Source organism: Lepidochelys kempii, chromosome 12 (assembly GCF_965140285.1).
Source record: "Lepidochelys kempii isolate rLepKem1 chromosome 12, rLepKem1.hap1, whole genome shotgun sequence".
Lineage (NCBI taxonomy): Eukaryota > Metazoa > Chordata > Testudines > Cheloniidae > Lepidochelys > Lepidochelys kempii.
In genome coordinates this window covers 38,569,887-38,592,067 of record NC_136391.1, presented here as the reverse complement: position 1 = coordinate 38,592,067, position 22,181 = coordinate 38,569,887, and the positions used below count along the sequence as shown (strand labels likewise).

General features: G+C 39.1%; 1 protein-coding gene across 8 annotated transcripts in view; it reads right to left on the bottom strand.

Annotated features, from left to right (window-relative positions):
* BANP (BTG3 associated nuclear protein) overlaps positions 1–22,181 on the bottom strand; it is a 244,584-nt gene that overhangs the window by 89,349 nt on the left and 133,054 nt on the right. For 6 of the 8 annotated variants that reach the window (XM_073308162.2, XM_073308163.2, XM_073308166.2 and 3 more), the window contains 4 exons: positions 21,761–21,808; positions 9,711–9,841; positions 4,886–4,948; positions 2,034–2,078 (listed from right to left, as the gene is read on the bottom strand). In XM_073308162.2, the coding sequence (XP_073164263.1) occupies positions 2,034–2,078; positions 4,886–4,948; positions 9,711–9,841; positions 21,761–21,808 (287 nt within the window). Of the gene's footprint in view, positions 1–2,033; positions 2,079–4,885; positions 4,949–8,908; positions 9,078–9,710; positions 9,842–21,760; positions 21,809–22,181 lie in introns of those variants that run through there. The other 2 variants (XR_012154540.2, XM_073308164.2) reach the window with 2 other exon arrangements.

Below are 22,181 nucleotides of genomic sequence, written 5' to 3'. Positions count from 1 at the left end.
TATTGAATACTGGTGCCTAGGGGAAGGTACTTGCTTTGATACATATGCAAGCTGTCCTATGACAAAAGCCCCTGGTGATTCACATGGCATAGCAGTTAGTTTTGTGAATTCCATACAAGCAGCATGAAGAAAACAATAAAAAGACTACACTATTCGTTTTGCATCCTGTAACATACCGTGAAAATGAAGTTTGAAAAGTAGGGTCAATGATGTCTGCAATACTATCATTTGTGGTTCACAACTAAAACTAATAAGAAAATGGGGAAAAAATGTAGGCAGAAGTTTTACAACCAATTGTAGCCACAATCACTTCTGCAGGGTCAGAACTGTTCCTACCAACACAATGGTGTTCAACTCCAGTAACAGTGAAAAATCCCCTAGTATACATGAACTGCTGATGTTAATTAAGCCAAAACTGATTCATCTGTATTTTTCTTCTCTTCTGTAATACAACCCTAATTCTGGAATATATATAACTTTTTCTTATTTATCCTTTCTAAGTTTCCACCAATTAGAAATCATCTATTAGATCTACAAAATTTCATGAACTCTTTCAAAAATAGTTCAGCCCTGAAAACTCATATTCACATCATAACTTCTTATTCCAGCATGGGAAACAGCCACACAGGATGTATGCTACTCTAATGGGCTCACTTAACCATCACCGCATAGGTACCATCAGCAAAATGTGATCATCCAAATCTTTCTGCTTGTAAATTGACACTGTTTTAATAATAAAAATATTTTAACTGACATGCATTGGAGCTATTTACAGAAGCAGAGATTCAGAACATTTACTATGGCATAAACTGTGCCCTATGTGGTATGAAATAACACCGCTAGGTTTGTAATATCAGAAAATTGCAAATAATCTGCACACCTTGTTAGTATCAAAGAGAAATAAAAGCTCCAGGGTTAAATATGCACTATTTCTTCCCATACGACTTTACTTGGCATTTTGTTGCATGCAGAAGGGCCAATGAGGGATAAAGGAAGTAGTGAAATGCCAAAAAGACTGTTCCAACACGTGACTTCCATATTATCCTATTTCAGTGGCCTAACAATAGTACTACAACAAGACACTTCGGATTAAAATCCATACAATTAATTTTCTAAAGAGATTTTTTTTTTTAACAGGTTAGGTTGTTTCAGCACACAAAAGGCCAGGAATGGCCAAAGATTGAGAGTTCCAATAGTTCCGCAGAGGTTCAGAGTCCAAGTGGCCTGTGTCTTGCCAAAGTTCATGCCCTGGTCATAGATCTGAACACAGCTTGTATTATAATATTCAGCATGAACAAAAACAGTTGTTCATTCAAGTGGCCTGGACAGAAAGCTTCCCTTACATGAGTACTTTTTACCGTGGGTATTTTAACCTAACATAATTTGGTAACGGATGTCCTGTGATCAGATGTTAGCAACTTCACTTCCACCTGATATGGAAATTATGTTAATTCAAACAATCTCGCAGAGTCATTGCTGCAGCTTGAGACTCAGTTTCATCCTGTTCCACATAGCATAAGTGCCTAATAAAGCTATCTTATCAAAAAGAACACAACCAGATGTGAAAGATCGCTCTCTCTCTCTCTCTCTAGACATTCCTACAATACAAAAATGTCTGCTTAAATTTTCTTATGTCTGCATAGCTTATGGTCCACATATGGCTACACTGACAGTCAATGACAAAAGCCTGAAAAGGAACATCCTGTGCACAAGATAATCAGTCTAGTTTAGCACAACAATGAAGAAGCCAAAGACAAGAAAATTATAAAACATATGGATGAAGTATATTATTGCATGAGTGATGAAATAATGCTGGTCAAATAGAAAACAATGTTTCATCATAAGTAGGCAAAATACCAACTGGTGGCTTAATATTTTTTTCTGTTTATGCCAGAAAGATTTAAATAGAAGACATTGCGCACATTTTGGTCATTAAAACACCTTTTGGTAATATGAAGTCAATCCATACGTAACGTTTAATTATGAAGACTGAACAGCAACACTACCTAAAACTGAGAAGGATCAGTTCCTACCTGCCCATCTTGACCGACATGAACCTGATGTATCTGCAGATTACCCTGTAAAATAAGAATAAGAAACAGAACTTGCGAATTAGTAATAAAGTAGCACTTCTCAAGGAGATGTGTATTTATTTGAGGAAATCTATTAGTTTAGGAAATTCTTCTGAAGGTCTATGTTTTTTGGCAGTAAAACACAAATACAATGCTCCTGCACTTTAACCACAGAGAACGGATGCCTGTACTATTTTACTGATTTTCTCATTTTAAAACAACAGTTCTTTGCGGGGAGGTGGAGGGGAAAGAGTGTTATAGTAAAATGATTAAGTAGCAATCTGTTTATATGGCTTTTATGGAGGTAGATTTTCCCTTCTCATATTCCCTCATTTTTATAAAATTGCAAACATGCACAATTCAAAACATTTGTCATCCTAAAATTAGTAGAGTAATTTTTTAAATCTTTGGCTGAAATGTATGTGCCATTCCTAATGGATATAATGTCTGTTGTTACAAAGCTATCATTAGTGCTAACAGCCATTTCTTTTACTTTATTAAAACTCAACCCAAAATGTGAACAAAGAGTTCTATTATAGGAATTTCCTAGGCACGTATTACCAAAGATTCTGAATGCTGTAGACTATTTGCAAAAGACCTTTAGCTATGAAAATTAAAAAGGGAAGGAACTTCATTACACAAAGAAACCCCAATTTAATTTCTTTAAAAGGTCCTTTAAAAATATGTTTAAGGAAAAAGAAACAAAAACAAAACAAGAAAAAAACTCCCCAAAACACTCTGTGCACAAGAGGTAAAATGGCAAATATCTGTGAGAAAAACATACTGATTTCTTTCATTTTCATCTTTTTTACACTCTATACTACTGTCAGCACAGTGGATAAAAATCAACAATTTTTTTATTTTGTTATTTAAATTATAAGAAGTTTTTCTCTTTAAAAATAAACCTGTTTAAAATAAAATCTGAATTTAATACAAAATATGTCAAGGCCTTCATTTATTATAATCTCTTAAAACATTTTAATAAAAAATAAATATGCTGAATCTATGAGCCAATATCAAAAACTTTGAATTAAAGACTGCTTTTCTATATAAAGAAAGAATCAGGAAGAAAACATTTAACTTTTGACACCAAGCTTTATGAATATGGCACAATCGGTCAGTCTAAGTAACTTAGGTGACTGTCTCATTTTCAAGAGAATTTAAGCTCCAGTCACTTTCACTTAGGCATATTTGAAAATGTTCCCAGTCTGACCTGAAATAATCAGTTTAATTTACTGCCTACAGTTAATCCCTCTGTTTAGGAAATCATTTAGTTGTAAAGTGAAACACAGAAAGTTTATGTATCCAAAACATTTAAGGCTGTTTTGTTTAATAAAAGTAAACTTTGTTTTGTGTGTTTAATTAAATTATAGTTACCATCCTAATGCAGCTTGACACAAATCATGACAAGAAGTTAATTATCTAGTAAATAAGCAATATATCATTCACCATTTTCCAATATACTAAAATGTACAATTAATAGAAATCCAAAAATATTAAGCTATATAATTGCCTAAATAAACATAGTTATCGTGTACCCTGCTAGATAGCAAAAAAAATGTAACAAATCTAGTGGAAAGGCTGTATTTAGTTGTAAATCAACATGCTTTAATGGTTATATCAACCAATTAGAATGCACCTTTCTTTAGAAAATAACTGAAGAACAAATGGAAAAGTTGATTAAAATCAATTATTTAAATCAAGGTTTTCCACTTGGTGAATTAAATCATCTTGATTTAAATCAATCCATCCGGACTAGCTGCAATTCCACTTTCTTTCAAAGGAGTGTATATTTGAATAAATTATAATCCAGATGTTTTCAGACCGCCTGGCTAAAACGTAAGCCTTCTTCCTGGAGTCTTTATATGCAGGCAACTCCCACTGAGGTCAATGGAGTTTAGTCTCTGAAGTGATTCCTCATGCCCACAGAAGACTCTTTCACAACAAATATCCACCTGACCACAGCTGGGTTCAGAGCCACAGAATTTGAAAATTCATTCTTGTTTCTCTTTACCCCATCCAGCCCCTGAAAGGAGAATTCTTTTCACTAAAACTCACTCCTATTTACTGTAATAATTTTAAGCTCAGAGCAGGGAATCAGAACATACCCTTCACCAAAGGACCCCAGTATACCATACTATTTCATGCATTCTAAAATACATAGGACAGATTGGCTCCAATGGGAGTTTTGCCTGTGTAATAATTTCAAGGCTGGGGCCATAACTCTGGAGAATCAGTTTTCTTTTCGCTGCACTATTTTTATGACAGGAGGTTGATAGAACTGTAATTGAGGCATGTGGTCACTGCCAGACTTCTAGAAACTGCTTCATTCTCTAAATACTTTCACTAACAGGAATCTCAAAAATCCTCCTAGTAAGTTCTGCAGCTCAGTGAAAGACACCGTTAGATATTTTGGACATATTCTGCAGGCTGCATTACTAAAATCCTCTATTGCTGAACTGCAGCGCTTGTTAAGCACAAAAGTTGTACTAGCTATAGTGGTACCCTGAAGGTACTGTACTTTGCCTCCCATGAAGCCCATTAAAAAGCACATCAGCTATAAGCCACAATTTGCTAATACAAAACACACATGGCATTCCTTGGTTGGCCAAATAAAGCTATAGACAGAGCAGGAGTGTGCTACATTTGCTGAGGTTGAGGCATCTTTCAATATGGCTCTACCACATGCATTCAGTTCCACTTTCACCGGGTTCTTTCGCTTATTTCAGCATTGCTGAGAACAGTGGTTTAAGAAATGTAGCCCTAGTCTCTGACCAGTATCTACTCAGATGACATGTGGCATTTTGGCTCACCTCGCTGTCCTGTGTGATTTGGACCTGCTCCCCTTGAGGCACCTGGGCTATGTGGAGGTGACCCTGTGGGATCCGCAACAAAAGAAAACACCAAGAAGCATCAGAAGAAAATCAAAACTAGAGGAAGATGCTATTATCTCAGATTCATTATAGTTTTATGTATTTGGAGATGGAGGGAAATAATTCACTGAAACTCACAAACGTATAAAAATTGCTTATAAAAATTAAGTGTATCCATATTTCTCCATTCTTTTATCAGAAGTTCAGATGGAACAGAACGCCTTGTGGGGAAAGCATTTAACCGTCCAATGATGGAGAGGACACAAATGGGAATAATGATTACATTTATAGAGTGCCTCTCTCCTCAAAAGATATCAGAGCAGTTTTCAATTTTAACTGATCCACAAACTATGGGACCAAACCTGTAAACAACTCAGAGAGACTACAGGATCAGAGCCTGAGATATATCAGTAAAATAGAAAAATATTTTATATATAATATATAATCTTTTATATATAATATTTATATAATATCAGTAAAATATAAAAATCTTCTGTCACAGATGAAATGCAGCCACAGCTGAGCTAAATACAAAAAGGGATATATAGTGGCCAAGCTTTTACACCTGTTGAGGATCTGGCCCTAAAGTGGTTTTAATAATGTTGATACTTTACATTGATGACCCTTACCAACCACTCCTGGAAGAAATCAAGTATTCCATTTGGTAAAAATTTGGGGAGGAAAGTGAAAGAATTCCTTGTGTATCCTGACTGGCCTAAAGAACCTTTTGCTACTGTAATTTACCTGCTGATAAAATTGGATTCTAAATAACCTACTTTGGAGTTTATAAGGCTTTGTTTTCATTTTAATATGCCTGTATGAAACTGAGATTAAAGATATCCATTTGGAATACCGTCAAAGGCCTTTCTTATTTTATAACACAAGAACAATTGCATGTGAATTTCAAAGAAACACAGATCCCTGTATTTCAAACAGTTTCATTTCCTTTGAAAGGAAACCGCTATTTATAGGGAGAAAAAAAAAACATACTGAAAGTATCAAACTGACAATAGGGACTGTATATAAAATTAGAGCATAGACTCAATCCATGTCGAGATAAGAATTGCCTTCCCTTCTTAACACCAAGCTCTCAGAGGTTCCCAGGGAAGAGCATTGAAAATTAAAAAGGTGTGATTATGCTGCGTTTATAGTTTTGGCAATTATTTTAGAATAAAGAAAAAAGTTGACTTTGTTCAATCATCCATTGCAGGTACGTAGTTAACCTTCAAGGCCAATGATTTTAGTATGGCCACCTAAGCAATTCAAGCACAAAAAAAAAAAAATTATTATTTTTAGTCCTATCGCCCAAACAAAATTTGCATTTGCAGTTCCTGGGCATCCAGACCGTCCCAGCACTGTTGGTTTGGGTTTTTGCATTTTCCGTGTAAATATTTGTGTGTGTCTGAATGTGCAAGCATAGGCAATGCTGAAATCTGAAGGCCATCAGCAATTCACACACACTGTATAGGGCGGGTAACCACAAATGCATTATGCCCCGCTAATGACCCGAAGCCTGATCTACACAAATCATTTTCCAGAGAACAAAGTGCAATGTTGTTTCCATCTGGTGAGGTCCTGGGCCTCTCTACAGAACCTACTGGACCAGATTTATAGCAGCAATGTTTAGATTTTGACTGGGGATTGCAATAGGTTTTCCAAACTCCAAGTTAGATTTAAACTTTGATTCCATAGATGAAAATTTAGTTTTATTTGGTATGCCCTTACCTTTTACATCTACTGCTACAGACTTTTTGTCTACATATCTTATAATGGTAATTTGCATTTCAAGAGTGCTCTTCATGCAAGGATCTCAAACATGCTTTACAAGCGTTTATTAAACCTCACAAAACCTCTGGGAGGTAGGTAAGAATTAATATATACATTGTAATAGATGGCGAAATTGAGATACAAAGGAATTCCCAAGATCACACAGCTAGTCAATGGCAGAGCTGGGAGTGGATCCCAATAACCCTGACTCCCAGTTCTTTTAAACAACACTGCTTTTCAAAGGGAGGTTTCTCTTTTACAAGCTTACTGCTGAAGAGGGTTTATACCTCTGGTTTTGAAAGTTTCTTTACAGCTCTGCCACATTCCAGAGGTTTAATCATTTGGCCTACAGACTAACTCCAATAGGAAATCTAGCCTACAGACCCTCAAGGAAAGCAATTAGCCTGTGATACGTTGCTGTTTGGGGGAAACAGTCCTTTCCAGAGAAATACAGGATTTGCCATCCATTGTGCATGATGCTCCAAGAAAAGCTGTGAAAATTCGTAATTGCATCAAGCCAATTGTGCAATGCTGTACAAGTTAGGACAGCGCATCATAAAAAAACAGTTTATACCAGTTTATCACCACTTGGGGCCTCTGAGAAAATGAGGACAGACATGGAGCCATACCTCCTTCCCCCTTCTGATCCTGGGGCACAAATTCCAGTAGCTATGGGGTTGCTCTAATTTATGTTGGCTAGAATGGGTCCCTAGGTACTTTTGTGCCCGTGAAAAATCAGAGTGCACTGCATGTTCACTTCAGGCCCTGATTATGCCAGCTTTATTTCACCAGGCAATTCCCCTACAACACGGAAAAGTTGCTTGATGTTACGTAAAGAAATAACACAGATTGCTACAGACTGTTGCAATACTAAATATGGAATTATATAATAACCTATATAATAATCTACAAATCAATGAGTGTTGCAAGTTTTTAGTACCTCTGAAAATGAGCTCTGCCTTAATCTTTAGGCCTGAAAGACTTGCTTGATGCACTGTTGCCAACTCTTGCTATTTTATGGCAAGTCTTACGGGGTATCTGCTGTTTTTCTTAAAGCCAAACCCGTAGCGCCAGGATTCATTCTCTCTCTCTCATACCCTTCCCTTACTCCTCCTCTTAACCTCTCACTCTCTTCTGGCTTGTTATCCTTACATTACAAGCATGCTTAAATCTCCTCAACACCATTTTCTTCTCAAACTACCACCCCTTTTCCCTTTCATCTCTAAAATCTCTGAACCTGCTGTTTGGAGTGCCTCTCCTCCGATTCTATCCTAAAGCCTCTCTAATTCGGCCTCCACCAGTTTCACTCCTCTAAACTCGCTCTCACCCAAGTCTCTAATGACTTCTTCCTAACCAAAGCTCAAAATCAGTACTCTATCCTCAGCCTCATTGACTTGTCAGCTGCCTTTGACTACATTGACCATGCTGCTCTTCTTGAAATCTTGTCCTCCTTTGACTTCTTTGACTCTGTCTTTGCCTGGTTCTCCTCCTAAGTCTAACCACTTCTTCAGCTTGTCCTTGATCTGTCTCATCCCTTTTTCAACTTTCTGAGGGAGTTTCCAGAGGGCTCTGGTCCTCTAGCTCCTTTTCTTCTTCTACACCTTATGTCTAGATAATCTTATCTACAAACACAAATTCAACCACCACTTCTATGCTGATGACTCACAGATCTACTTCTCCACTCTAGACCTTCTCTCCAAACTAAAATCTTGGCCTGTCTCTCTGATATCTTTTAATGGATGCCTAGCATCAGATCAAGCTCAATATGTCTTAAGCAGAGTTCTTAATCTCCTACGCTTACCTCTCCTGCCCTCCACGCAACCTCTCCCTGATACTTCCTTTTTTGATTACAGTAGGTAACAGCACCATCCTGCCTGTCACTCAGGGTATCATCTTCAACTCAGAAGTCCTCACAGCCAGCTATGTCTATGTATTGAAGATCCTTTGTGCGTAGCACCTCTGAGGTATGGCCTTTCCTATGCATCTTCACAGTTACGAGTCTTGTTCAAGCTTTCATCATCTTACATCTCAGTTACTCTAAAATCCTTTTCTCTGACCTTGACAAATGCAATCTTGTTTAACTATATCCATTCAGAATGTTACTGCAAAGATCATTTTCCCGGCTCATTGCTTTGATCATGTCACCCCGCTCATTGCATCACTCTACTACCCTCTACCACTGCCGATCATGCTTACCAAATTTGTCTCATTATTTCCTTGTACTCCTCTGTCTGTCTGTCTCCATTTGTCTTCTCTTGGTTTATACTTATACTAAGCTCTCTGGGGAAGGGATCAACTTTTTGTTTTCTGTTTGCACAGCACTTTGCATGATGGGGTCCTGGTCCATTACTAGGCCTCCTAAGCGCTACACAGTTATACAGATAATAACGTCTTAATTTTTAAAGCTAGGGGTCCACAATATGACATATTCCAATACCTTTTTTACCTCACTTCTGCTTTTTCCTTTAAAATTATTTAATTACATACAAAATAGTTCTTGCATTAAGATTGTGACATAAAACTACAAAAGCCAAGGAAAGTTTCCTCAGAGTATACCAACACCATTAATTTAAAAAGCACAATGGCTTGACTTATTGCAGTAGTGTCTGGCTTAACTTTTAAATTTCCTGGCTTTTGTGGATTTGGGTCAAAATGTTAAGTTAATTAAAACATGGTTTTTTATAATTTAACGTCAATATTTACAACGTTTGCTTATATACATACATTTAAATGAACACACATGTAAAGGATTCATCTAACAGATGTCCAAAAAGGGTTTTGAATGCAGTTTACAAAAAAAGGAAGACATGTGAATCATAAATGGATGGATTACTATTTGGAGGGAAGGATTTTTTGAAACATGATTAAGAGGCGGGGGGGTGGAGAATAAGCTAATCATCTTTTTGATGAAAGAGCTGAATCTGAGCTATGTGGCACATAAATGTTCAGTGTTCTGGACTTTTTAAACTGGAGGAGATTATGAAGAATGAGTACATACTACTTGGACTTGGCCATCTTCTCCTATTTGGTGGATTTGAACCTGCTGAGCATTAGCCAGTGCATAATGTAGGGCCTGTGGCTGGTTCGGCTGGATTTCATTAGATGTTGACACTGTGCTCTGAGTACCCTCTGGAAAGAAAAAGAAAAGACAAAATCCAACCTTATTTCATTTGCACATCTCCATGCCAGTTGCCATGCAATAATGGATAGGTAGGAAACTAACAAAGAAACAGAGAGTAAGCAGATGCAGAATGTTTATGTTACCCTTATGCTTTGCCTGCAGTTTCATTACTAGCCTACAGGTCAGGTTACAAATTGAGGTACAATAAAAAGGCTTTTGTTATAGCTTACTCTCTGAAACATGACAAATTTACACATGTATTTTTGCTATAAATGCAAGTTATGCTACAACAAGAAACTCAGAAGGCAGTGTCATGAAGGTGAATGGACCATCGAAGTAGCAAATTTTTTAATTTTTCTCAGCTTCTCTAATCCTCATTCCACCTGTTCAGCATCTGCCAGCACACCATCTTCCTTCAAGGTTTGAAAGCAACTTTCTGACAGCAGGATTGTCTGGCTATGTAGACTCCCTCCTCAGGCCCTATGCTACCAGCAATCCCAGCTATCTTCGAGACAGCACTGACTTCCTGAGGAAACTACAGTCCATCAGTGATCTTCCTGAAAACACCATCCTGGCCACTATGGATGTAGAAACCCTCTACACCAACATTCCACACAAAGATGGACTACAAGCCATCAGGAACAGTATCCCCGATAATGTCACGGCAAACCTGGTGGCTGAACTTTGTGACTTTGTCCTTACCCATAACTACTTCACATTTGGGGACAATGTATACCTTCAAATCAGCGGCACTGCTATGGGTACCCGCATGGCCGCACAGTATGCCAACATTTTTATGGCTGACTTAGAACAACGCTTCCTCAGCTCTCGTCCTCTAATGCCCCTACTCTACTTGCTCTACACTGATGACACCTTCATCATCTTGACCCATGGAAAAGAAGCCCTTGAGGAATTCCACCATGATTTTAACAATTTCCATCCCACCATCAACCTCAGTCTGGACCAGTCCACACAAGAGACCCACTTCCTGGACACTACAGTGCTAATAAGCGATGGTCACATAAACACCACCCTATACCGGAAACCTACTGACCACTATGCCTACCTACATGCCTCCAGCTCTCATCCAGACCACACCACACGATCCATTGTCTATAGCCAAGCTCTACAATACAACCGCATTTGCTCCAACCCCTCAGACAGAGACAAACACCTACAAGATCTCTATCAAGCGTTCTTACAACTACAGTACCCTCCTGCAGAAGTAAAGAAACAGATTGACAGAGCCAGAAGAGTACCCAGAAGTGACCTACTACAGGACCGGCCCAACAAAGAAAATAACAGAACGCCACTAGCCGTCACCTTCAGCCCCCCACTAAAACCTCTCCAACGCATTATCAAGGATCTACAACCTATCCTGAAGGACGACCCATCACTCTCACAGATCGTGGGAGACAGGCCAGTCCTTGCCTACAGACAGCCCCCCCAACCTGAAGCGAATACTCACCAGCAACTACATACCACACAACAGAACCACTAACCCAGGAACCTATCCTTGCAACAAAGCCCGTTGCCAACTGTGTCCACATATCTATTCAGGGGACACCATCATAGGGCCTAAACACATCAGCCACACGATCAGAGGCTCGTTCACCTGCACATCTACCAATGTGATATATGCCATGATGTGCCAGCAATGTCCCTCTGCCATGTATATTGGCCAAACTGGTCAGTCTCTACGTAAAAGAATAAATGGACACAAATCAGACGTCAAGAATTAGAACATTCAAAAACCAGTCGGAGAACACTTCAATCTCTTTGGTCACTCGATTACAGACCTAAAAGTTGCAATTCTTCAACAAAAAAACTTCAAAAACAGACTCCAAGGAGAGACTGCTGAATTGGAATTAATTTGAAAACTGGATACAATTAACTTAGGCTGGAATACAGACTGGGAGTGGCTGGGTAATTACACAAAGTAAAATATTTCCCGTTGTTTATTCCTCTCCCACCCACCCCACACACCCCCTCTCCCCCTTTTCCTCAGACTGCTGGAAATGGCCCACCTTGATTATCACTACAAAAGGTTCCTCTCCCCACCCCCCCACCGCCGATGGTAATAGCTCACCTTAAGTGATCACTCTCGTTACAGTGTGTACAGTAACACCCATTGTTTCATGTTCTCTGTGTATATAAATCTCCCCACTGTATTTTCCACTGAATGCATCCGACGAAGTGAGCTGTAGCTCACGAAAGCTTATGCTCAAATAAATTTGTTAGTCTCTAAGGTGCCACAAGTACTCCTTTTCTTTTTTCTGTAATACATATACCAAATCATGCTGTTCCTTTGGATTGCCTGGCTGGAGCTATTGAAGATTACATTATATCTGCAATGCATTCAGAATTGCAACATGAAGGACTAAACTGTTCTGTTCTTGTAAGCAGGCAAAGTGTTGCCAACTCCTGTGATTTTATTGCAAGTCTTGTGTATTTTTCTTAACACTCCAATTGCTAGAGTCAGGATTTCACGAGAATCTCAACTTCCATTAAAAAAATAAGTAAATTTCTAGACCTCATGGTTGCAGAGAAAAATGTATCCTAAAATTTAAAAACTAGAAGATAAATAAAAAAGAATCGCAAGTGTATTTTTGTTAATTCCATGATTTTTAACTAATCACAATTTTTTTGAAGCCTGATTCAATTTTCTAATATTTGGGGTTAGCAATACTGAGATACTGATAAGGTCAAGAATCCTTCTCTGAAAGAAGAGAATGGAGCAGAGTGGCAGAGAATGGGGACAAGGTTTTTATGTGCACCCACAAACTGAGACACAGCTAGTTAAAGCTCAGTTACACATGGTTCTTGCAGCACACATGGTATGTCAGATCATCTACTATTTGGATGAAACTTAAAATACCCAACACAACAGGGATGATTAAAATTCAGCACCAGTCCTGAATTTCCTTCCTTTTATGTGAGAATATTATTTGGAGGGCACTTTTTGAAGTTTAACTGAGACCATAATGTCTCATGTATATAGACAGTATTGTTAACCATAAGGGATTTATCTAGTCATGTCAACATGGATTTAGAAACTTAAATGCATTTTATTTCCTTGATAGATTGTAACCACTTTCTCTATGCTATTTTGGTAAATCATATAAATTTACATTCAGGAAATTCTTAGAAATGTGGATTTCACTCCCTTCCCTGAGCAGCACCTGCACTGGACATCCGTCCCAAATCAACATAATGAGTTGCGATATCATAGCCTAATTCCTGTGCCACATTCACCCAAACTAACCCCCGTCCCTGAACCAGCGGGGGAAGGAAACAGCCCGCCCTCACACACACATACACACACACTTTCCTTAGACCAGTCTGGAGGTGAGGGGAAAATTCCTTCCCAGCTTCCCCAAGAAAGGAGCGACTAGTGCAATGCTGAGAATGGATCCTGACCATACCTGATATTTCACCACTTCCAACGGTGGGAGGGTGGGTGCTGCTCCACCTGATCCAGGTAAAAGAGGGCTTCTCCTGCCCGGCATTTACTTATATAACTTCCTCTTTCTTCTGGTCCCCTGGGTCAGCGTCCCCACTATGAGCTGCAGCTGCAGCAAAATCACTCTGTCTCTCTCTACTCCTTAACTGCCAGAGGTGAGTAAAGACATTTTAAAGTGGGTGTAAAATTACATTTACATCCACTTCAAGAGGATTCCTTACACTGCCAGAGTGTTGTAAACAGTTGTCATCCCCGTCCTGCTTAATGTGAGGTGCATTCACTGACCCCCTACTTTTACTAGAGCCTGCTTTATCCTAATGTGCTAATGTTTTAGCTGCAATGCGCTGAAAAAATAGTTTATTTAATTAGTATCTGTTCTCACACTCATTGTTTTATTAACAGACTAGTGCAAGACAACAAATTTGTGCTTTTAAACCTAAGTCTGGAAACTGAAAACCAACTCAATATGGCTAAGCTAGAATCTAGTTATCTGGTGGAAAGTGTACTTGTTTTTGTACTCCAAATAAGCAGCTTTAAATTACTTTTACATTTAATTACATAAAAGACAGTCAAGAGAAAGTATAAATAAAGCAGCCAAGTAAAGCTACCAAAAAGAGAAAAATAAATAATGTATAACTGTTGCATATTCTGCTCTAATTGTGGTTCTATTCCTGCTATTGATGGAGGCTGGGTCAGTGTGCCATATGGCTGACTATTATCCTAATTCACAGAAAGTCAGTGCTTAAATACTCGCTCACAATTTTCATGAAGTTTCATGGGTATGTGATTTCTGTATCTTGTAATACAAGTTTTTTCACAGGAATCAGGACCAAATATTTGGCCTGGGCCGAATGGACCCACACTGAAGGAAAAACAAAATCTCTCTGTACTAGTTATAAGGATCAGAGACTTTGTACTTGATGAAAAGGAGTACTTGATGTCACTGATCAGGCCCAACATATGATTTACTCTGAGGTCCAATACCAGATACCCCTGTTCAGAGTAAATGGGTTCTGCTGTTATGTATAATGTATCAAATGGGTAATGCAGAAGTCCCACAGTTTGAGGACTTCCTGACACAGGAAAGAGAAGGGAGCACCACCCTGTCTGTTTGTATAGAACATCCCTGTGGGACTGTCTGTCAATACTGACAGGTTTCAAAGTAGCAGCCATGTTAGTCTGTATCCGTAAAAAGAAATGGGTGTTACCATACAGACTGTAACAAGAGTGATCAGGAAAGGTGAGCTATTACCAGCAGGAGCGGGCAGGGGTTGACGGGACCTTTTGTAGTGATAATCAAGGTGGGCCACTTCCAGCACTTTATTCTTGTAAAGCGCTGGAAATGGCCCAACTTGATTATCACTAGAAAAGGTCCCCGCCCCCTCCTCCCCCGCCACTCTCCTGCTGATCACTCTTGTTACAGTCTGTATGGTAAAAAGAAAAGGAGGACTTGTGGCACCTTAGAGACTAACCAATTTATTAGAGCATAAGCTTTCGTGAGCTACAGCTCACTTCTTCAGATGCATATCGCCACGATATGCATCTGAAGAAGTGAGCTGTAGCTCACGAAAGCTTATGCTCTAATAAATTGGTTAGTCTCTAAGGTGCCACAAGTCCTCCTTTTCTTTTTGCGAATACAGACTAACACGGCTGTTACTCTGAAACCAGTCTGTATGGTAACACCCACTATTTCATGTTCTCTCTGTATATAAAATCTCCCCACTATATTTTCCACTGTATGCATCCGATGAAGTGAGCTGTAGCTCATGAAAGCTTATGCTCTAATAAATTTGTTAGTCTCTAAGGTGCCACAAGTCCTCCTTTTTTGTCAATATTGACACCCATCTCCCCGTAGATGGGTTTGAAACATCTGGCAAGCAAGGCAAACTGCATACAGCTCACTGACATTTATGTGCAGCGAAAGTTCTGCCTGGGACCAGACACCTTGGGTCCACTGAATGCATCCGATGAAGTGAGCTGTAGCTCACGAAAGCTTACGCCCAAATAAATTTGTTAATCTCTAAGGTGCCACAAGTCCTCCTTTTCTTTTTGCGAATACAGACTAACATGGCTGCTACTCTGAAACTTGGGTCCTGAGTCTTCCATTCAGTAACTGTTGGACTCAAGATGGAACAGAATGATGGGGTAAGAAATATGTTTCACCTATAACTTCAACAACATTTTAAAAGTGCATTTCCTATAGCCTGGAACTGATAATTGTATCAGGGAAATACTACATTTCAGAGAAAACCTTAAACCCCCATTATAAATATGTTCTTATTTCCCTACCAGGAACAGCCTGTAACTCAAGAGTATCCATGAGTTAGCAAGGCCTGCAGCCCATTAAAGAAATATTGAAATTTGTTTGTAACTGAGTAATACAAAGAGACCTGTATTTGCTGTAGTCCAGCTGTTACTTTACAGATGTTAAAAACTATTTTTACATCAACAAACTTAAACAGGGGTTGGTCAGAACTGCATATACCAAGCTCAATCTGAAGTGGGAGGAATGCGGTCAAATGTATTCAGAACTGTACATCTCTCAAGAAGCAAACTTGCTTATAAATAGACTCCAGTCTTTGGCTTCATTGCAATGGCCAGAGTTAGTAACAAAAAAGGAAGAAAGGAAAAGAGAACTCAGCAATGTCTACAAACAAAACATCCTTTATGTATAATTGTTTTTTCCCCTCTAAAGCTCTGACCAGGCAAAAGTAATATTTATCCATTTTTAAATATTCCTCATAAAAAACAAACACAAACATGAATAGCACACAGCTTGAATGGACAATATGTCAACAGTTATAAATCACTATAATGTAAACTATCTGGCCTCATATTTACAACTTTGACATAACAGAGAATCCCTGGCTCTGAGAAATTGTACAGCTGAACTCTCCTGTTGAAATTTTCCACTGCGTTTTTAGAATGGAGGATTTGCTTGGACATCATCTGAACAGTTGAGTTACTGCTGCTGTTATGGCAGCAATGTGGTATTTTCACAGCATCTTTCTTTTCAGGTGGATCAGATGCAATAGCGGCGCAGTTCTCCTTTGAACGAAAGATGCTGCTTTTACCTTTTCACAAATGGAGGGTTATGAAATGGTAAAATGTTATAAATGACTTGTTCCTTTTCCATGAACTGAAAATTAGACCCTTTAAAATCTGTGTTTACTGTATGTTCTCATGAGCCAAAAAAAGGTAAATCTCTCTTTAAAAGGTCTTTATCTGTATGGGCTAATCCTCAACACTTGAGAAAGTCACCCCACTAAAACACTTGTTTCTGTGGCATATTTTTCAAAGTTAATCCTCTTCAGGAGTTGTGAAAGGAAGATAGGATTTGTCTGACAAATGTAATTCACAACTGTTTCAAGCATGTGTGTATTTAACTTTCAACTAAGATCAATTTGAACATTCCTTATGCCAATGGAAAAACCTCTGGCATTTCCCATATCATTTTTTCTGCTGTCATTTTGCTTCATTCATTCTTTGAATTAATCTCTATTTAAATCTCCCTGTGGGTTTCTGCATCTTTATTTCTAAAGTAGTCTCCTAAAATAGACTGGTAGATATTTGTCTTCACACCCCAATTTGATTTTAAATAGGAGCTAAAAACCATAAGTGTATCTCTACTTCTCTTCAAAAACTCTGGCGGCAAAGCCACAGCTGGAATAAACTGTTATAACTCCACTGACATCAATGGAGCTATGACAATTTACATGAGTTGAGGATCTGCTCCCTTGTTTTGGCAAGAAAGGATGGAGGTTTGGATTCTGGAGCAAAGTGGTTTTTCGCTTGCTCTGCTTATTTGCATATTATTATCCAGAGTGCGCTTCCACTTCACAGTTATTACATAACACTATCGGAGCTCTACTAACAAATGGGAAGGCGGTTTTTGGTGGCCTGAACTCTTTTCTTAGAAAAAGAAGAATAAGAAAAACAGATTAAAATCAAAGATATCTACCCTTCCAAAAAAAGGGCCCAAGTACTGGCTACGTCACCTTACATCACCCTCTACTGGACAATTCACAGAAATAAAAATGGACCCAATTTGCTTCCCCCCCTCCCCCAAAAAAAAAACCCACAACAACTATGCATGTTTTTTAAAAGGATATCTGCTTAACCTATTCTGGCAGCCATGTGTATGGCTCTTGTCAGAAAAAACGAGAAACAAAAACACACACGTTGAGAACTAAAAGCCTGGCTTGGAAAAGAGCAGGACAGACCACTGCAATTAATACCTCAAGCACAACAAAGGGTGACATTTTCAAACTGAAGTGCCAGATGAAATATGGGAATACAACTTCTCCCTGAGCCCAACAATCTACTCCAATTACTTTACACAGCCCATAAATCCTGCGACTGCTGTAAACTTGCACAGCCAATTAAACGTAGAGCAATCTTAATGAATATCTTGGGGGGGAGGGGAATAGCAGTGAAAAGGCATAAGTTCATTTTTTTTCTAACTGCTTCATTAGACATATTTAGTCTAGAGATTAGTTACTTTTGAACTTTTAAGATTTCAGTATCCTGATGCAATAGTTACTCAGGCAAAACTCCCATTGACAATGCCTGATTAAGAACTATAGTATCCGTCTCATGCTGCCCTAGGCATCACAGACTAGGGGTCAGCACAGTTAACTTCTAATTGTGATATACTGAAAAGACAAGAGTAAATTTGTTAATTTTAAGATATATGATATAAAGCTAGTCACGTCATATACTGCACAAGCAGAAAAATACTTCAGTTTGAACATTTCACTCATAAAGTTTAACATGTCTAATGATAGTCAGCACAAGCATCTAGGAATGCCACTCAAGCACATGCAACCTCCTTAAATGTGAATGTATCCAGATCATTTTGACAAGGACGCACGTAACAATTCAATTCTCATAATGGGCTCTTCAGACCCCCAAAAAAGAAACCCAGGTTACAGCCAGATAGGTTTCAGGAAATCAAATTTTAAAAAATGAAGTGAATACACTACAGTAATGGTAAAAAATACCAGATCAGAAGCTCTGCAGACTGAAGTCATCTACTGGGTCACAGAATAGGACATGCTGCAGGGCAGTGACCATGTAAGCTTCTCCACATTCCCACCAACAGTTCAGTCTTCATGGCTACCCCAGTCCTTAGCCAGTCTGCTGGAACTGCCAACTAGGAGGACAATAGTGACAAGTTTTGTACCTGTCTGCTGGGAACTAGACTGCACCAAATTCATTTCAAATAATATACTGAACAGCTGTCAGATGGTAACAGCTTTGGTTACTACAAACCTGAACTACACATAGACCGGCAACCGAGAGATAAAAAATGTTAGATCCCATTACTAATCCTCTAAGCCATGCATCCAGTTCCCCTACAAATTACACGCTCAGTATAATCCTTGTCTCCCTCCTCAGAGTATGCCATTCAGCAGCACAACCTACATCAACATGGATGGTTGCAGTTCAACACATCCACCACCAGGGCCAGCTCTACTGTTTTTGCCGCCCCAAGCAGTGAAAAAACCTGTCGCCGCCGAATTGCCGCCGCGGACGACAGGAGAGAGAGAAGAAGCTGCCGCTAAATTGCCACCGCAGCTGGTGGAACGGAGAAGTTACTGCCGAATTGCCGCCACTGCGGAAACTCTGCCGCCCCTTTCTGACTGCCGCCCCAAGCACCTGCTTGGAACGCTGGTGCCTGGAGCTGGCCCTGTCCACCACACATATCCACCGAAAAGAATGTAGTTAAGCATTCTAACCCAGTCATGTATTAAGCTCTTTTCCACACGGTTGGTTATTATAAATGTACAAATTAATTAGGGCCTGCATTTTCATCAAAAGCTATTGTATAACAGCTCATTCACTGTGTTCTTAAAAGAAATGCCAGGACTAATAGAACACATTGTTTTAAATGATGGTGAGACGTGTTAGATATTTGCCATTCCCAAATATAAAAGTATTAAACTATTGCTTTGTGCTTGCCCAGTTTTGAACAAGGGCACGCAAATGTCCCATACAGAAGAGAACGTCATTGTTTTACAGCACTTAAAAAAAAGTACTAATAAGCATCCCCTGACTGAAACACACACACTGTGATTTATAATTGAAAGCTATTCTGAGATTAATCAGCCCTCAGAGATATGTGATTAAAAACATCACTGCATGCTAATTACCGGTATGTAATTCAGCTCTACGTTAGATCTTTTTCCTCATTAGTGCCTTTCATTCACTGTATTCATATAAAGATTCATCAATAATCTCAGGAGGGGAAAAAAACTAACCTAAAACTCAGGAAAACAGCTAATACAGAGACTATAGTATACCCTCATGCACACATACATACCCCAAGCCCTCACAAATATTTTTAAGCTTCTAAATGATGTTTTCAGAACAGCTGGGCTGCAATGCAGACAAACTGACACTGTGCGTCCACTTCACGTATCAGTTGGTAGAAATAATATGAAAGAAAATACATTTTCAAAAGAATACTTTCTGAACCCCCACTAACACTTCCCAAGGGGATATCAAGAAGAATTAACTATCTGGCAACCAATGAGTTTAAACAAAGCTACAAACCAACAGTTATTTTATCACCTTGAACCTGGTGAAAGGGTCAATAAAGTTTTTCCACTCTCCATTATCTGCAATGCTTTCTTATAAGCTTAGAAAATGTGTTTCAATTTGTCCCTCATTATTTGGTAAACATTATATTGCTCCCCATCCTAGAGTACTACAGGAGCTTTCTGTATAGTTTATTTCCTCCAGGACACTAGGTTGGTTACACCCAGCTCTGGAGGGACTTGCACTAGGGTGCTGCTACTGTGTGCCCAGTTCATTATTTTCTCCTCTGAATAAAATGCACAGTGTTTTGTTAGACGGCTGCTCCCACACAGAGTAAGGAGCAGCTCAGGCAGGCAGTGTACATGCTGTGCTCTGGTGTGATCACACTGAAATAGAGATGTGTTATGGACTTGGAATAAAATAAATATTCAGACTTGCAGAATATTTCTCCCCAGATAACAGTTTTGAGACATTTCAGCTTTTAAAGCCTTCGGGCCACACTGTGGCCCAGCCTAAGGCAGAAGTACGGGGAATAAGGGGTTGTAAGGCTCACTCTCCTAACTGGGCAGCCTGCTCAGATGGCTACTCTAGGCACAGGGAGGAAGATAAATTGAATAGGGCTACTAGTTCCCTCCCGCCTATGCAAACAAGTAAATGGAAAAGAGATGGAGGAGAGGTATGAACTGGGAGGAGCCAAAGTAAACTGGAAGCTCATGGGAACAATAAGGGAGTCACAGTTCTGCCAAAGAGTTTCTCCTAGGGCAGCACAGTTACACACAACCCCACACTCGGGGCTAAGGGCAAAGGTCTAGCCGTTAATAAATTGATAGTGGCTTTTAAGCTGGCTACATTTTACCAAACTCATTCATTTTGCTTAATTAAGAACATAAGAACGGCCATACTGGGTCAGACCAATGGTCCATCTAGCCCAGTATCCTGTCTTCTGACAGTGGCCAATGCCAGGTGCCCCAGAGGGAATGAACAGAACAGGTAACCGTCAAGTGATCCATCCCCTGTCACCCATTCCCAGCTTCTTGCAACACAGGCTGGGGACACCATCCCTGCCCATCCTGGCTAATAGCCATTGATGGACCTATCCTCCATGAACTTATCTAGTTCTTTTTTGAACCCTGTTATAGTCTTGGCCTTTACAAGATCCTCTGCCAAAGAGTTCCACAGGTTGACTGATCTGATCAACAGGAAAATGTGTTGACCTTCAAAATTATCAGGAACTTTAAAACAAGTGTGACAATTACAAAAAGATGCCAAAAGGATATGTAAAATTCTAAAACTAATTTTAAAATGTGCCATGGTAGAAGTGCATCCAAATCAATTGTCAACACATGCCTTGTATTGTGCAAAGAAATACATCAGTGATATTCTCAGTTAAAAACTATTTGTTTTTAAAACACATGTGTTATTCACTGGTTTCAGAGTAGCAGCCATGTTAGTCTGTATCCGCAAAAAGAACAGGAGTACTTGTGGCACCTTAGAAACTAACAAATTTATTAGAGCATAAGCTGAGATTCTTGAAGTTCAGTTCTTCCTTTCCAGAAATCCACTAGCTAAAAGACTTTTTATACAGCTGGCTTGCTAGTTATCATCATCAACAACAGAGATAAGCTATTCAGGCTTAAAATGTTAAAAATATTTGGAACTGTATGAACAGCTAACCTTGACAGATCAGATCAGACTCTACCACATTCCAGTCCACATCAAGAAAAACATAGCTGGAATATTATTTTTATTTATTGGTTGAATTATGCATTTGATTTAAACTGCTATCCTGCACTACGGACTGGAGTACTACCAAGTTTGGGGTGGGCGACAGTTAGCTGTATTTCAGAGCTGAATGGGATCTACAAAACAAACAGTTATTAAAAAAATGTGTTTTCCATTCCAACAAGGCCATCATACGTACCTCGAACATTCTTGTCTTCTGTATGCATCATGGGAAACTGATCTGTGGCTGGAAGATAAAAGTATCTTGGACTCTAAACACATATTAAAGTGAAAATATAGTCAAGAATAACATCCACCTATTGGACGTCCATGCTACTGTTCAACTATGATTTCTGCAGTACAATAATTTCACTGATAAATACCATAATGGTAGTGTTTTATATATTATTTTACTATACCGTATACCTTCCTATGTGCTGCCACCTAAACATGAGACAAGCTCCCCAAACCTATTCAACCAAGCCACCTCTCTCACCTCATTTACATCCATCCTAAAAGCTCGGTTCTGCCACAAAGCCAAGGGGACAGCTTTACAGTCCCTGATATCTAACCACCAGATAGTGATCAAACCAACAGACAAAGGGGGTGCCATTATAGTG